Genomic DNA, 18,939 nt, shown 5'->3' with positions numbered 1-18,939 from the left:
CATTTTATATAAAAATAAAACAATATTATTTTTATTAATGACTAGTCTGTTGTTTGCTCATTATTATACTGGCGAATGGCGAAGCGAGGTTCCTTTTTTGAAAGACATACGAATTTAAGCGATCACTTGCATTTAAGCGATTTCTCGCTTTGGTTTTTATATGCAAAAGCGATGAAAATCTCGGGGCCCACCAGCGGCCGACCGGTAAAGTCGCTGAACACTGGTAGTTCGGTCCGATGTTCGAATCCCGCGAACGGGCTGGCTGCATGGGTGTTTTCGTGGTTTTCCCCATGTGTAACGTGTATACGAGCCAGTTTCCCTTAGAAAGTCCTCCAAGAAGGCATCTCTCCCCTTAGGTAGATAGCCCTAGTGGGCTTTGCCATAATTAAATACACACCATCGATGAAAATCCCATTTCGCACAAGTAGGTGGTAGCAAAGGGTAAGAGTAACTGCAGTGCTTCGTTCATCAACTCTCGATAACGCTGTAACTGTGAACACCAGAATTGCTGCAATTCTAATTGTTCGAGTTCCATTTGAACATATCTACTTGCTCGCATTTGAATAAGTTGATCTTTTTTCAGATCATCAAATTTAAGTCAAATAAAAATGGATCCAGTATCCATCTCTGAGTTTTGGTAATATTTCCGGTAGAAAAATATCCATTGAATGATTCGCTCAATCGTCTCAAATGTATTACAATGTCGGGTATAATTGTATTCTTTTCATTTTTCGCAATAACAGAATCAAGCGAGGGAAAGTTTGCAAAATTCCCCTTTTCTACTCGACGTATCCAAATTTCTAATTTTGCGATAAATGAAGATAATTTTTCACTAAGTATTATTATATTTATGCCAAATCCTTGCATCGATAGATTCAATTCATTTAAATGGCTAAATATGTCTGCTAAGTAGGCCAGCCTCAGCATTGCATAATTACTATCAAAATCTTTCACTAAATCCACAAAAAATGCGATGATTAAGCGCTCGCCTCGGATGTATTTTACTGCATTTACTGCTGTAGTTAGATGTTGTTTTAAACTTTCTGGCAATGCTTTCGACGCAAGTGCATGACGATGCAACATAGAATGCGTTATTATAACTTCCGGTAATTCTCTTTTCATATGTGGAAAAAATCCTGAATTTTTGCCTAACATTGCTGGGGCTCCATCAGTGCATATAGAGCCAATCACATTCTTTGGTAATTGATATTTAGTAAAAAAACTTTGATGCGATTGAAAACATCAATTCCTCTCGTATTCAACTCCAGTGGCTCACAAAATAGTAATTCTTCTATCACCTCTTTTTCCTTCACGTACCTGACAAATACCAAAAGTTGGCTACAATTATCAACATCAGTTGACTCATCCAGTTGCATGCTTATTTTTAGTGGACTGATTTTTATGTCTTCAATTACTTGCATTAAACTATCTTCACTGAGATCTTGTATTCGCGATCGTATAATATCATTCGATAATGGAATCTGTTGGATTTTTTTATGTGCTTCCGAATCTAAAACTGTTTTAACAATAATTAAAGCAGAAGGTTTAATCAACTCTTCAGCGATCGCGTGAGGTTTCTTTCTTTCTTTTTTTTTTTTTTTTTTTTTTTTTTTTTTTTTTTTCACATAAATATGCCACTGGATATGACGCTTCTAATAAAGGTTTTTGAATTGCTGGTCCGCACAATTTTAGGATAGTTCCACTGGTATCAAACCGAGCCTTCTTTGACTTCAAGCTGTTCATGCTATGCGCTTTTTCGCCACCATGCAGATTGTTGAAATGCTCTAATAAATTTGATGGTTTTAGATTGCTGTTTGAAAATATCTGGGAACACAAGATGCATTGCGGTCGCTGCGTGCCATCTTTTTCGGTTGTGCAGGTAAATCCATAACCAGCATACTTATCATTCCTTTGTCATTTTTTTTGACATAGTGGGGTTCACTATAATCGATTTAATTATTTAGAAACAATGTAATATAATATATATAATGTTCGTACGTTTGTAATATCACTGAATCCTATTCGGCTTGAACGGGCAATTACGAATGTATTAGTCTCAAGAGGTTTCTGGACAAATCAGAATACACAATACCACATTATAATAAATTAAATAAATGATATTTAAAAATTTTTATGGTTAGGTAGGGGCTTCTCCCGCACACCCAAAAATACATTCCCGCACCCCTAGGGCTGCGGGCACCCCCGGTTAAGAACCACTGCTCTAAATGGAGCCTCTTTGTTCTGCATAAAGCTAGGCAATGCTGGTCTCTTCAGCTTGTAATATGCATTTTGTAGACTTTAATTTCTTTGTCTTTGTATTGTTTGTTAGTACATGTACTAAAGAAAATTCTATTGTGGAATCCTTTCCTAATAAAAGCTTTCTTTTTTAATTGTAATATGGTATTTAGGCCAAAAAATACAGAATTACTTTTTGATGAATTCTCAAATTTTGATTCTTTAGAGTACCTTTTGAATAATATTATGTGGAATACAAAGAAGCATATAGTTTATTGTGCTATTATTTTTCAAATAAGTCTATGGTTTTTCTTTAGCATTTTTGAGCGTTTTAAGAAATTCCGTTATATTTTAAACTGTTTTTGTACCATAATAATATTTATTTCAAATACTCTTAATCAGCCTTTAATATTACGAAAAATGAAGCTAATGATTAAAATGTTTGTATATTTTATTCATTACTGTGTTGGGATAATGTATTGATTAAAGTGTTTGTATATCGTTGGTATTTGTAAAAGTGTTTGGAAACATGTGATTCAAGTGTTTGTATATTGTGTTTTATAAGCTTTTATTTAGTTCACTAGTGGTGCTTCACTACGAGTGGAATTTTGCCATCTATTTTCAATCTACTTCCTTATAAACTATGGAGTTCAACGCAGTTTATACAGTTTATAAGGAACAGTTGTCCATGACAACACAATGCGAATGTAATTGTTTCCAAATTTGATTTAGGTATTTGTAATTAACCTTATCCCGCGAGCTCGGAAAAACAGTTGTGTACCTTCACTGGGGGCTCTTGGCTCAGCGGTTATGAAAAGGGGGAAGAATTATAAAATCGAGTCTTAATGTTTAAACGATTTTTCGCACATGTCTTCATAACGAACAATTCACATTAACGAACGATATCAAAATTTTATTGTTTCGCACCATCGAATGGAGACAAAAAAAATTATTTTCAATGAAACTTGCATAAAAATTGTAACTTTATTTCTGAATTTTTTCAAATCTCTGGAATTTTTGGATTATTTGATGTTTGTGATTTTAAAATTTCAAAATATAAAAGCATATCCGATGTAAAATTTAGAAATTTTCACAGATTATAAAAGTAACTTTTAGCCGTTTTCCAAAACAATACAATAATGATTTAAAAATATTAATTGGGCAGTTTTCTATACCTTAAAAAAAACTGTAGCACTCTGAAGCAGAGGGGAAACATCCCCACATGCATTCACACTATGTAGACTCTTCATTATTTAATTTCTTTAAATATAATACAGGGCGATAATATTAAGTGGCAACAATTTGAAAAGTGAAACGACGCTTATCGGGAATTGACGCAAAATGCCAAAACGAAATTAATAGGCCTTCTGAGCAAATTACCCCTTTGGACTAAACATGAAATTTTATGGAATTTGTTTGGATAAAGAAGCTAGGCAAAAATATAAAAATCGTTTGCTTTTCGAACAGTCCCCAATGTGTCTAATCGTTTGAAAGTTTCATTTGAATTTTTGCTACTTGAATTTTTACTGAATTTGACTTGAAATTTTACTACTTGAATTTTTACTTAACATTTTTATTTCCAGCGTGGTACTGTGTATCGGAAATTCTAAAGATATGCTCATTTTAAAATTATTTTGCGATATTGCTTTTGAACTTAATTTTTGGGTTCAAGTGCTAAGAACATGATATTTAATAAATAAGGGTAGCACGCAAAATGTTAAAAAAACGACCCTTTGGACGTAATTTAAAATCCGAATCTTTCAAGATTTTTTTTTTATGCTAGTGCACTGTAAGCCTAAATTAAGACATTACGTAACGTTTAATGAGACACTAGCAGTCGCTATTTCGTGCCCATGTCAACGTCTCCACACAACCATCCTACTTCACGTGCGACAGAAAGAACACATTGCGTATGGCTTTCCATTCTTATAAGTGGCTTCAGATATCAGTACATAGAATCTGCTTTTAAGTGGTCACGATTTTATATCGTTTAATGTTTTACTATCAGCTTTATTAACGAACACTTTCTAGTTACGCAACTTTACTAAAGAAATGAAATGCGCCAATCAAACTTGAAATGATGTTAAGAAATCGTAATATTATTGCTAGGAACATCCAATGAGAATTGATTCCAAATCCACAAGTCACCTGCATTTAAATGAACTTCGCTTCGAGAAACTTTAAGCGTATTCCAGGGACTCACGTAGGATCGAGAATGAGTGAGAAATGTATGGCTATTTGTGAGGGTCAAGCATATAGTCTGATAGAGGAGACGCGAAATTCAACTTGGTGGTTTTCCATCTACAAGATATCATTTCTAAACTTCTGTTTCTCATTCTTCGCTTTGATTCTGGGAACATCGGTTCTAACGAATAGGTTTTCGGCTTAAGGTTGTTGTTTTGCTTAATTTTATGTTTTTACTTTGGCATGTTTCTTTTCCGTCTTCGAGAATTTCTTTTGCTATGTTTTATTGTAATATATCCATTTTTCAGCCCCTGACCCAATTTCCTGTGGGAAAGATTTACTGTGTAATTTATTGTAAGATTCAGACTCCTCATTCATAATTCTTCGCCTAGATAAATTCATGTGACATAATTTCTGAATCTTTTCCATAGCTTGTAAATGATTGAAAACGGTTTGTTAATTCATTATTTAGCAAATTCCTTTTTTGCTAGAAATAAGCCGCCATCTACAGGGTGGGCCAAATATAAGACCGACCAACGTTAAACACAAATAACTTTTTTTTTTTATTTTTCGACATAATTATTTTTTTCTTTTTGTAGGTTATATTTGAATTTTTGGAAATTTATTATGGAGCCATACATCGCGTTAAAATTATCGAGTTTTTCTACTCTTGTCAACGATCAATTGTTATGACGCAGCATAAATATCAGCAATATTTTAATTCCAGTGTACTGTTGGGTGCGGTGTTGTGGTCAATAGGGTTATCGGCCCATATTTCTTCGAGAATGAGGATGGAGCGCTGGAAACGATTTCCGGAGCTTCTTACAAAACAATGATTGAATACTTTTTGCGGCCAGTAGTGGAAAAGGATCCTTTTTTCATGGGAATATTTAAAAGACACCTTGTATGTTAATAAATCAGAGACTATTAGACAGCTGAAGCAGAATATTCGAGATGAAATACTGAGCCTTCAACCAGAAACAGTACGTGGTTTAATGGAAAACGCGTTAAAAGGAGCCAATCTCCGTATCGAGAAAAAGGGTGGACCTTGGTCTGATGTCATATTTCATGCATAATTTCCATAAATATATTTAATGTATAAAAAATTAATTAAAATAAATAATTATTACAAGCGTTATCAATGTTTAACATTAGTAGGTCTTATTTGGCCCACCCTGTAGAATGCCTCTCAGCCGCCTATCGACAAAATCGCTGAACACTGGTAGTTGGGTCCCATGTTCGAATCCCGCGAACGTGCTGGCTGCATGGACGTTTCTGTGCAGTATGTATACGAGCCATGTGTAACGTGTATACGAGTCAGTTTCCCTTAGAAAGTCCTCCACGAAAGCATCCCCCCTTAGGCCTATAACTCTCGGGGCTTTGCCGTAATTAAATAAACCAAACTAGTTAATTTGAAATGCTAACAGATTCGTATGTGTAACTATCACATGCGTACCTGTGTACCACCAACTTCAAAATAACTAAATTCAAACCTTCGATATCAAAACTGATCCTTTCTTTCTTATATACCTTCATCCTCAAGAACAGAGCAAATAGAACGACTAAACTACTTTTATAACCTTTTGTGTTGAAGAAAGTAACGAATGAAGTAATGAATAAATTCTCTGTCTTTCTTCTATTGACGTTAAAAGTTTCAGATTTCGATCAACTTTTCTAAGATTTTGTTTTTTCGATGGCTCGATGACTGCCATATAACACTTTTTACGCTAGTGGCGTATTTCGCATAAAAATATTTTCAAACTTAGTTTAGATACAAGTTCCAGTGGACATGACACCAGAATTTCTCCTCTCGTTGTACAGGTATCGGTGTCTCGCCTCTCTTACTGTACTACCAGAACCCTCGAAAGGATTTCCGATTTGCCAGTATTTAGAATGTCTCTATGCCGCAAAGATACTATACACATTTAAAGGCATATCGGTGCAGTAGTCAGCGCCGCTAATCATCATAAAGATCAGAGCGGCACTATCCGTTCACCACAAAACACACACAAAAATAAGATTTCATACGCAAAATGCCAATCCTCTTTCTAGATAATATTTCGGTCAACTTTCTTTTGAATGTGCTGTGACAGAATCTTGGAATTTTACACAATTTATGAGTTTAGAAAAGAAAATAATGCAGCCTTCACATCCAGTCTTATTATGGAAGTTATTTCTGGACATAAATTTTCAATGTATTTGTATTGCTCGGGAGGAATGCAAATACATTGAAAATTGAATGCAAGTACATTGGATTTCTTGTACAATAGGCGATCGACTGTGTCCAATTATAGCTTGAATACTAGATGCACTATCAGAGAGAATTAAGGATGGTAAAGAAAGTTCTTTTGCGAAGCATATGGCTTCTTTGATTGCAAAAAGTTCTGCTTGAAAAACTGAGTTGTTATTGCTTAAACGAATATTCCAGTTTTTAATACTTGAATTTTTTCGGAATGCGCAATATGCACTACCAACGCCTGCTTCAGATTTCGAACAATTAGTATATATGGTGAGTTCATATTTATTGAGTTCAAAGGTTCCCAATAGGGATTTTGTGTAAAAATATGTAGGATGTAGCTCTAAGTTGTGTTTAAGATATTCAAAATCTGTGGGTTGAAATACATTATTATTCATTATGCTTTGAATTCTTAGTTTTGATATTCTTACTTTATTTGCTTCTTTTATTAGAGATAAAGTAATTGGAGGGATGCCTGTTATTATTTGTAGCGCACTAGTTGGAGTAGTTCTATATGCTTTTGCTAGAGAGAGGAGGAAAGGTCTTTGGATTGAAAGTAAATGTTTTTGAGCCTGAGAATTCAAGGTTAAACCCCAGACGGAAGCACCATATAGTAGTATTTTTTCAATAACTGTTATGTACCAAATTTTTTCTAATTTTGAGGATATACCCCAAGTGCTGGCTGTTACAGATCGAAGAGAATTGTGAAGGGTTAAAGTTTTGTTTTTGAGATATTGAATATGGAAATGCCAGGATTGCCGAGTATCTAATACTATTCCCAGATATGTGATGCTCTTGTCAATTTTGATTTTTTCTTGAGAAATTTTGATTATTGGCTTTCTTAGGTTTTTTATGGAAGTACCTCTTTTTGGAATATATATTGCTTTACATTTCGTAGTAGAAATTTTAAGATGAAATTTATCTGTCCAGTTGCGGAAGATATTTAAAGAAAAGGTGGAGTTAATTTCTATTGATTTCCGGCTACTTGCGTTCACAATGAGAAGAAAATCATCTGCGTATGCTTGGATATGGGTATGATTAATATTGTCGTATAGTTTTAAAACTTCGTTTGCTATAAGATTCCAAAACGCGTAGGGCTTAAGCAAGATCCTTGAGGACAACCTTTTGATAATTTATAATTTATTACACCGGAATCTGAAGAATATTGTAGAGTTCTATTGCATAGGTAGTCTTTGATAATATGAAGGATATCCTGAGGGCATGATATTATTTCTAGAATTGTTATGATGTCTTTCCAGCGGATAGAATCGAAGGCTGCTTGAATATCTATCGAAATTATTATTGAATGAAGATTCTTTGATTCATTCATCTTTAAGACTTCTTGCATTTTTTGAAAAGCATGATCTGTTGATTTATTTGGTGTGAATCCATACTGATTTTCATGCATGATTTTCTTCATAAGCTGATTTTAATTGAAGTATACGTATGCGTTGAAATGGCGAATTTTGGTGAAATGTAACAACTGAATCACTGTATTTGAGAGAGCATATTTTTTAAAATTTCGACAAGTTTGTTTATATCTGTATGTTATATGTTAACTTAAAGAAAAGATATTACAAATTCGTTAAGCAGGGAGACTGAAAGTGAACATTTAAATCACAGAAAGTAGTTTTTCAAACTGTGGGAAATTTGTTAGGTATTTATTTACCAATTTTAATAATTTAATTATACTTTCAGCAAGATTTTGAGATGATGACAATAATTAAGACACAATAACACGCAGAAAAAATACTAATTCAGAAGTCAAACAACAAAAATCAGCGTTATATTTTCAAAATTTTGAAAGTTGCAAAATTTCAAAAAAAGAATTTTGAAAATATAACTCTGATTTTTGTTGTTTGACTTCTGAATTAGTATGGTGACAATAATTTAAAAAACAGACGTAGTTGAATATGAATGAGCATAGTTTCGAAAGTTGCAGAATATGAACTTTAATTTGGTATTTATTAATATTTCTTTTTATATCTTATTAATAACTTGATAACCTGGTATGTGCAAAAGAAAACGTGTATACGAGCCAGTTTCCCTTAGAAAGTCCTCCACGAAGGCATCCCTCCCTTCAGGCAGATAGCCCTCGTGTGCTTTGCCATAACTGAATAATCCAATCCTGTACAAAAGAAAGTTTATAATTTATACGGACTCCTTCATTGCACGGAAAGTATTTATTTATTTACCATCAGATGAGCAGCTGCACCGCCTTTAAGACATTCAGCTTTTACGCTCAACTGATGGAATCATCTACCAACTGTGTTGTTATGTAAAATACAATAAAATTTTAGAATTTTGATAATTACATAATAAAAATAAAATATCAATAAATAAATATATAAATAATACAATAAATAATAAACATAAATAGATACAATAAATAAAAGTTAAAAATTTAGAATAAGATGTGATGTAGCCGTTCCTCAATAGACACTAATGCCGGCTAGCTTTAAAAGGATTTATTAACAGAGCACACAGGAACGGTTACAAACAAAAGAAATATACATAAAAAATGAAACATTGAGAATAACATAACATAGTAAGCTATCATCATGGCGGCTGGAGGTCGATTGACGTTTTTTCATATCGCCACGAGATGGCGTTTAAATAAAATAGTTCGGTTACAGTCCATGACATGAATAAAATAGTTCAATTACACTTAAATAGGTCTGTTACAAAGATAAATACAATGGTGTTATATATGAAGTCAAATAAAGTATCAGAATTTTGAGAATTATATAATAAAAATTGAAGAAATTAAATATATAAAAACATAATACCTAAAGAAATATGAAAGTAAATGAAACGTAAATAGATAAGTAAATACTTAAGAAGATCATTACAAATTTTGAAAATGAACAACATAATGTATAAGAATAGTAGAGGCTGAGAATGTAAGATATGTAAAGAGTAAAGTATTTCATTATGGAGAATGAAGAGCAGTAATTGAATAAAAGTTGATGAGAAATAGTATTTGAATGAATTAGGATGACCTGAATGAAAAGTTCGTGGAAATTCTTGATAGAGAGTCATTCTTGAGTAAAAGACTTGACTAAAAATCTTGAGTTGAGAATTTATTAATATATTAAGGAGATGGAGTTAGAAAATATCCTTAAATTCTTGATCGAGCTTGAGAGATCTTGAAGGTTTAAATAAAGATAGTCTTGAGTGAAAGCATTAAAATGAGGTAGTAGAAAGAATGGCTTATTAAGTAAGGTAAATGAACAAAGAATAATGATTTCAAGTTCCTTTAAGATTATCGATGTTTGCGGAGATATAATTTATTATATTATGAAGATTATTTCTGAGAATATTACTTTTTAATAACTGTTGAAACCATAACTGAGCAGAAGTTAAATTGTATGCTTTAAGGTGATAATCTTTAGTAATGTTGCAGTGAAAGAGATAATGATCTATTGTGCCTTCATTACCACAGGTACAGAGATTTGTATGCTGAAGTCCGAATCTATGAAGGTATTTTGGAAATGGACCATGAGCTGTTAGGAAAAATGTAATTGAACGGTTGGTAGATATTAATGATCTTGAAGGTTTTGATATGAAAGTAAAAGTTCTTCTGCCGGTAGTTGCTTCCGTCCAGGTTTGCTTCCATAAGTGCATTAATTCTGTTTCTAATTTTGTTTTTAGTAATGATATTGGATATGGAATTGAGTAATTTGGAAGGGAAGAATTGTTTGCAGCCCCTTTTGCTAGTTCGTCTGCGAGCTCGTTACTACTATTACCGATGTGTGCTTTAATCCATTTGAAATGTGGTCTATTATTGTTTTGAAATTGAGAAAGTAGAAAATGGATTTCTTGTACAATAGGCGATCGACTGTGTCCAATTATAGCTTGAATACTAGATGCACTATCAGAGAGAATTAAGGATGGTAAAGAAAGTTCTTTTGCGAAGCATATGGCTTCTTTGATTGCAAAAAGTTCTGCTTGAAAAACTGAGTTGTTATTGTTTAAACGAATATTCCAGTTTTTAATATTTGATTTCCGGCTACTTGCGTTCACAATGAGAAGAAAATCATTTGCGTATGCTTGGATATGGGTATGATTAATATTGTCGTATAGTTTTAAAACTTCGTTTGCTATAAGATTCCAAAACGTAGGGCTTAAGCAAGATCCTTGAGGGCAACCTTTTGATAATTTATAATTTATTACACCGGAATCTGAAGAATATTGTAGAGTTCTATTGCATAGGTAGTCTTTGATAATATGAAGGATATCCTGAGGGCATGATATTATTTCTAGAATTGTTATGATGTCTTTCCAGCGGATAGAATCGAAGGCTGCTTGAATATCTATCGAAATTATTATTGAATGAAGATTCTTTGATTCATTCATCTTTAAGACTTCTTGCATTTTTTGAAAAGCATGATCTGTTGATTTATTTGGTGTGAATCCATACTGATTTTCATGCATGATTTTATTCTTATTTAGATGATATAAAAGTCTTGAAAGGATTAGTTTTTCAAGGAGTTTGCCCAACGTGGGAAGAAGGCATATTGGTCTATAAGTAGAGGGTTTGTGGCTGGTTTATTTTTCTTGAGGAGCAAAACAACTTCTGCATTTTTTAATATATTAGGAAATGTTAAGTTATATCAGCAGGCGTTAATGAATGATATAATAATTTGTTGATAATTATAAAAAATAAGTTTTAAGATGATGTTGTCGATACCATCGGGACCTGGTGCTTTCCTGTTATTTAGTCTTTTGATGATATGTTCCAATTCATCGATCTTTGGAGGGATGATAACTGTTGGTGGATTAGGACGACGTGTAGAAGAACTGTTAGATGCTTCTGTATCTGTGTATGATTCGATCTATATTCATCTTGTGGGAATAGTTTTGATAAAATTTCTAACGCAGCTTGGGAAGAGGAAATTGATTCAGAGAAGCTGTACATTGATAATGAAGGAGGAGTGAAAATTTTATTGTGCGCTATTTTGAAGGCGGAGCCATAAATTTTGGAGGTAGAAGTGCAAAATGTTTTCCAACTATTAATTTTTGATATTCTGATATTTCTTTTATAATGCGCTCTTGCTTTTTGGAAAGCTATTTTATAGTGAGTTCACGGAAAGTATTAGAGACATGTTACTACTCCCCAGAATTCTGTAGTAGCTGAAGTTAAACTTAAATTTGAAGAACCGTGGATATGAGATTCTTTACCGCCGAGTTTCCGGGCATGTAGTTTTAAAACGTAATGAGCTGACTAAATCGCAATAGCTTATCGCTATGCAAAAGTCTCTGAGTACTAATAATAAAATAATTAATTTCTCCGTGATCGCACTGGTATAAATTATATATCCAGATATGCGTAGAGATATTAGCTATCCAATTAAACCTCTCCCTTTCCACCAAACCAACCACACGAGAGGACTTTCGGTTTGCTGCATATTTAGATTGCTGCCAAGCCGCACTGACACTATACATTTGCTGCCTTCTCCAAGATTCGAGCCCGGGCCCTTTGGCACGGCAATCAGAGACAGTAACCACTATACAGGTTGGGCGGCAATAAATATAGAGTTACAAAAGATTATTAGAAATCTGTTGAATGTGAAGTTATTTGTAATCTTTAAAAACTGTAACAATAGGGTTCATATTTGTAGCATCATGAACCAAAAATAATGTTTTACTTTCTTACAAATATGTATGATTGATTTTAATAGCTTTTTGTGCATACATTGACAATCGTCCATGCCTTCTCCGGGATTCGAACCCAGGCTCTTCGGTACAGTCAGCAACACTAGCCACAATGCAGGTTGGGTAGCTTACTCAGGTGTAAAAACTAATCATCAGTGCCGTTCATACCTGTGGAAACGGGTTTAAGCAGTAGCCAGTCAGTGAAGATATTGTTGCGCAGGTACGACTGCGCGGGCGACTCTGCGAAATCGTAGACCGAAACTCAGTTCACGTGTTCGTTGTGAGTGGTCGGTTCTTAACCACGTTGGCACCCATTCCATGCCTGAAATGTCTCTTGATGAACCTCTCTAGAGCAAGAAATCTGCTTAGTAACCAGTGGACTGCTTCGTCTGACCAGGCCAGCCTTATCCTCTCAGAGCAAGGAGCTCTGCGGCTGAAGGTCCAGCAGACTTCCTAATTCGATTCCTAGAATGAGTTCATCCAGAACATATTCTCTGACTTCAACAAACGAAAGATAAGTGAAAATGACTCTACTTGAATATGTAGTTTTACTTAATCTTAATTTAAAAGTAAATTGTGCTCAAAGTAGCTCTCAAGTAAATTGTTCTCAAAAATTTTCTTTCAATCGTTGCCTTGATCAAGGATAATCTTATTTTAGCACTTTATAGAGCAAGACGTCCTTTAACTTAATTATTTTGTATTGTAAGAATATATTAAGTTTAAAAATGAGAACAAGATGTTCATTTTTAGTCTGAGAGACTGACTTCAGGAAACGTTAGCGTGTTTTCTCTTAAATGAATCAGCAAATTTGTTAATCTTTTAAAGAATTTTATTTAACATATATGATTTGAAATGGTTCTCAGAAAATTCACTTAAACTGATTGTAAATGCAAGTTTTTATGAAATGTGTGTTAAAACAAAGTATTTTTGTGATACTAATACATGTGTAAGAGTCCAGCTAATAGTAGAAATTAAGTTAAAAATAAAAACTAGTTTGAGAACGCATGAAGTTAAAATTAGGCTTCGTAATTGCCAGAATATATTCAGTTTAAAAATGAGAACGAGATATTCCGTTTTAGTCCAAGAAACAGAGCTAAAACTTTGGAGTGCTTCTAATTAAATGAAGCAAATTCGTTATTCTTTAAATGAATGAAATTTATTGAATGTAAACCATTTAAAATTGTTTACCGGAAATTCGATTAAAGTGATTGTAAATGTAAAAGGTTTTGTGGAACATGTGTTTAAGTATTTTTGCGATGCTAGTAAAAACAGAAATATGGTTGTATGTGTGAAAGAGTTAAAAGTCAAGTTAACAGAATTTAAGTTAAAAATAAAAGCTAGCTTCAGATTGAATGAAATTTAAAGTTAGTTTTTTGTAATTATCAAAATTAATTAAGTTTAAAAATGAGAACGATTTGTTCATCTGAGAGGCTGAGTTTAGGAAACTTTGGAGTGCTTCCAATTAAGTGAAGCAAATTCGTTACTCTTTATTTTATTATAAAAGAATTTTATTGAATGTAAACAATTTAAAATTGTTTTCAGGAAATTCAGTTAAAGTTATTGTAAACCTAAAAGTATTTTTGTAACTGCTTGTAAAACAGGAATGAGTGTGTATGTATGAAAGTCAAGCTAGTAGTAGATTTTACGTAAAAAACGAAAATTACTTTGAGAAAGCCATGACATTTTAAGGTAGGCTTACCAGCGAATGCTAAGTTAATTTTTCACTTAGCGCCTGAGGGCTGAGAATTGAATGTAGGGTGTATTTTTGAGGTGTGGTATGTGAAAATTCTAACATGCAGGTTGTTTGAAGCAGCAACTCTTTATATGAACACATGCTGTTCAGTAGAAAACAGTTTGCTTCAGCAAGACCTCGCAGGGGGGGGGGAGATTTCAAAGTTGGAAAGAAAGTGGTGATTAAACCCATATGATGTCAAATGAAAGTACACTGAAACCTGTTTTTGTGCGGTCTTTGTTTGTGCGATTTTTTTATTTGTGCAATTTTTTGCCCGGTATATAAAAATTTCAGTCAAATTGGAACGTAATTGACGAAGTTACCAATTAAAAAAATAGTAAGTTTGATCGGCCATTTAGTTTGTTTCGACTTGCCATGGCATAGTGGTAAAGGGGGTCGCGGACTGCGATACCGAAGGTCCCGGTTTGGAATCCCGGAGAAGGCATGAGTGTAAAAATTCTGTTCCTTTATAGGAGGTAACGGTACCCACCTATTAGGTGCGTTATTATAATCTTTATTTAATAATTAAAATTTTTATTTTAAATTGTTAAAGTGAGTTTTTTTCCTATGTTGATATTCTTTACCGAACTTGCTACAAATGCCGATAGTTTAGGAATCTTTCTAAGAAAGGAGGCGCTCACGCATGCTAAGTAACTTCTAGATTTTCATCCTTAAAAACCCTACTTATCGCCACAAGTCATGTTTACATCCACCTGTTGCTTTGCCAACTGGCCAACTTTGCCAACAACACTGGGAGAAATTGAATCTATTCATTTTCTCATCCCCTCTACGCGCTTTTGAACAAGATGCGTGTGAAGGTATGAGACAGACCCCGGGTGTAACTTCACCCGTAGTTTGTAAAAAACAATGTATTAATTCATGAGGAATTTGGCAAAGCACAATTTCATGTCTACTTGCACAATTGGCACACAATTGTTATAAATGTTAGGAAATCAAATAACATTCTTATCTGTAATTAAAAATAATAAGAAATGTTACAAAATTTGTATAGGCGTTTGCCCGGAAGTACTATTAATTTCGTTTTGGCATTTTGCGTCGAAAACTTTAAATGTCCGTTTCACTTTTCAAATTGTTGCCACCCAATTTTATCGCCCTGTGTTATATTTAAAGAAATTAAATGATAAAGTATCTGCAGAAATGTATGTAAGTTTCTCGCATTGTGATAAAACGACTGTACCTAGAGCCATCCAATTCTAAATAACGTAATCTTCTCGAATATGGGCATCTGGAAGCCCTAATTTGGAATTTGTTTTATTATCGATTTCATATTTTGTATCACTTTAACGAATTTTTGATTAACAAACTCAACGATTTAAAAACGAGCAGTGGCAACACTATGCGAAAACAATATCTTCAACGCGCGAGACTTTGTATCGGAAATTCTAAAGATATGCTCTTTTTTTAATTATTTAGCGATATTACTGTTAAATTGAATTTTATGGTTTAAGTGCGAAAAACATGTTTAATAAATAAAGGTAACACATGAATCATTAAGAAAACGCCCCTTTGGGCGTAATATAAAATCTTAAAGGTTTCAGTTTTTATTATTTTATTGTTTTAATATATTGTAAATGTTGACTAAAACTGTTCCAATTGCTTGTGTAACTATGTGCTTTTATTTGTATTTAAAGAACTTTTAGCAGTAACTTTTGTCATCAGGTTATCAACACCTGTTAGATTTTATGTGCGGGACAGTTACGCTATATTTCATTTAATCCTCATCAGTAATTATTCGAACCATACACTATTTCGTAATAATCGATCAGTTTCGAAGGGGTTGGACTCCGAGTCCTCCAGTGCTAACACCACTTCTGAGATCTGAATTAATATTCTTCTGAATCTGATCTTCTGAGATCTAAAAATCAATATTTTATTGCATTTAAACTCCAGTGCTAACACAATACAAATTGGATGCAATTTCCTGTGTGTTTATTTTAGTCAAGAAAGTCAGCAGGGTGGCATCTTAAAATATATTGATTCCCAGTGGTGTTTTTTTATTACGGCAAAGCACTCTAGCGCTTTGCCGTAACTCTGGCTAAGGGAAGGGATGCTTTCGAGGAGGACTTTCTAAGGGAAACTGGCTCCGTATACACATTACAGATGGGGAAAACACGCATGCAGCAAGTCCGTTCGCCTAGAATCGAGTCTAGGTCGGAACTCCCAGTATTCAGCGACTTAACCGCTCGGCCACTGATAGACCTTGTTGACCCTCAACAAAAGCATAGTAGGGTGAGATAAATATCAAACAACTCGCAAATTTCTCTTTTGGGAAAATTAAAGAAGAGCAAAGCATTTGAGACTCTTGCATTGACAGTTCGTTTTTAACTTATCTAAAAGAATTATGTAAAAATTATATTATAGAAGGTTATTAAATACCTTCGACAGGCCACGAAGGCCAAAGTAATTGAATCGTACTTTTGAATTGCTTCGTTTGCAGTTTGATGGTGCTACGAATTTTTAAGAGCACATCCAAAAGCAAATTTAACAAACATCATAACTAAATTCAGTCCCATAATGACTAATGGGGTGTGCATCAAATCTTTAAATACACTATTAAGCTTATGAGTAAGTAATTGTGCTAGCACAATCACAAAGAATTACAAGCTATTGTGACAATGGATTCTTTATTAAGAAGAAAGGAATATACCTCAGCTCGAGAAGAACCAAATAAGTTGAAAACTCCAGAAATATTTAAAAGGAATTGAGAATTAAAATGTAATTCAGAATTGCAATTTTACTGTTATCTACAATATGTCTTCAAAAATGTTAACTGCCAAATCTTCGAAACTACAGGAAAAGAAATCGGATGCGGAAACCACATGGCTTTCTTATACAGAATATTAAATTATAAGCAGTTTTTTCTGCATTTCATTTAAACTTACTTCTTCGAGTTATACATTTTTTATAAAAAATATATGTTATTGGAATTTAGCAAATATTCTAGAAAATGCTAATCCATTGGAAAAAATCTTTTCCATGATAAAGTAAATTTTTAAAAACGTCAGAAAAAATAGCAGTTAAAATTAATAACAAAACAAGAAGAATAAATCTTCAATCATATCAATATTTTTAATGTACAGCATTTAGAAACAACTTAGTAAAATACATATGAAAATTAAATAATGTGCAAGAAACTAAAACTGGTAAATTTGAGAACGAACATCCTCAGAATGTTTGACAACTGAAGTCCTCCGGACAATGCAGTATGAATGTCCTCAGGATGTGAAATTGGTGAAGTCGTCAGGACATCCGAGAATCAACATCTTCAGGACATCCTCTCATATCCCAGGACATAGCGACTTAAATAAGACATCCTCAGGATGTTAAATTACGATGTCCTCAGGACATCTGAGAATCAACATACTCAGGACATCCTAATTATGTCCCGGGATATTTCGACTTAAATAGGACATCCTGAGGATGTTTTGTGTTACGGGGGTATATTTCTGATTCAATTAAATCGGTTTTAACTTCGCGGCGAGGCAGAAATACAAAAAAAAAAAAAAAAAAAAAAAAAAAAATTCTTTAGAAACTCAAAGATAGACAAAAACATAAAACGCCAATTCATTTAAAACAAAAAAAAATTTACAATTAAAATTAGAGTTCAGTTTCTACACAAAAACAAGCAATTCGGCCAGCAGGCAGATTTTCGGTGCAGAAAACTAAGTTTCCTTTTGGTCCCACTCGACAAAAAGACAGTGAAGGTGCAGAAAGATTTAATTCTGGTTGCAATTTGATTTAATTCTGGTTTAATTAATCTAATAGGTGCAGAAAGATTCTGCTAAGTTTCAAATGTAAACAAATATGGCTGCTATGTTAATCAAAAATCAGGCGTAGCTGCACTTAAACAATTTTTAAGTTGTTGATGATTCTACAACGATGGCATGCAGAGTACATAAAAGGCATAAAAACCTTAACCGAATGATAAGAACAGCATAACCATTTTCCATGATTAAGTAAATATTCGCGATTTACTATCATATAAGAATAAACGGAGCTCAGGGAGCCGAGTAACAGTGTACAACTACTCGTTTTTGAGTTATGCGAGATACATACATACAAACGAACGTACAGACGCCACGAAAAAAATTCTGATCTGAATCTATTTTGGATCAACTTTATAATTGGTTTGAGGAAAAAAAAGCCCTTTGTGTCTTTACGTAGAGATGTCACGCAAAAACATAGTTAAATTGCATTCGATAGCGGTCAAAATTGATATTTTCGTTGAAATATGATACCCGGAATTTTTTGTACTTCCTTTACTTCGTACAAGGAAGTAACATTCAGTGGCGGTTAGAATATTAAACAAAACATTGCTATATTGATAAATAATAGTAAATGGGAATCAGAGTTCTTTGAAAATTAAACTGAAGCAAATTTTCTATTTCTGTAATATTATTATTGTGAATTATTTAAACCAGCGGTTCTCAACCTTTCGACTAACAAGTACCATGTAAATAAATACTGAAAAACGTAAGTACCACCGCTACATTTTACAATGATTTTTTTCAGTTTCTCAACAGAAATATTAAAAATGAATATATTTTGCCATTTGCACAACCTATTGGCTGTTTGTATTAAATATGCATATATAAAAAATATATTAGGTTAAAAATGGGTTACAATTTTTACTATCAAAATTTAAGTTGTAATACTTTAATTCTAAAATTGAGTGCGAAATTTGGGTCCGTTTAAGGAAGACAAATTTCCTTGTGTCTGGTCTTACTTCACTTAGTTTTAACAGGAAATTAGGATCCACTTTTAATTTTGTTTCGCATTTAATTTTTAAATATAACATGGATGAAAATCATTGTTCACACAAATAGGTTTGTGCAAAAAGGGAATAAAAAATTAATAGCTTTATTTGAATTGC

The 18,939-nt window shown here is 33.2% G+C and overlaps 1 protein-coding gene across 3 annotated transcripts in view; it reads right to left on the bottom strand.

Annotated features, from left to right (window-relative positions):
- Positions 1 to 8,530: 8,530 nt before the first annotated feature.
- LOC146999030 (transcription factor unc-3-like) overlaps positions 8,531 to 18,939 on the bottom strand; it is a 95,546-nt gene continuing 85,137 nt past the window's right edge. The window contains exon 3 of one of the 3 annotated variants that reach the window (XM_085812266.1): positions 8,531 to 8,783. In XM_085812266.1, the coding sequence (XP_085668392.1) occupies positions 8,636 to 8,783 (148 nt within the window). In that variant the 3' untranslated portion in view covers positions 8,531 to 8,635. The remainder of the gene's footprint in view (positions 8,784 to 18,939) is intronic. The other 2 variants (XM_085812267.1, XR_015039917.1) reach the window with 2 other exon arrangements.

This window comes from Stegodyphus dumicola, chromosome 2, assembly GCF_044657685.1.
Source record: "Stegodyphus dumicola isolate Sdum_Otavi_A_Nest chromosome 2, ASM4465768v1".
Classification (NCBI taxonomy): domain Eukaryota; kingdom Metazoa; phylum Arthropoda; class Arachnida; order Araneae; family Eresidae; genus Stegodyphus; species Stegodyphus dumicola.
The sequence above is the reverse complement of the archived record's forward strand: the minus strand, read 5'-3'. Positions and strand labels throughout refer to the sequence as shown.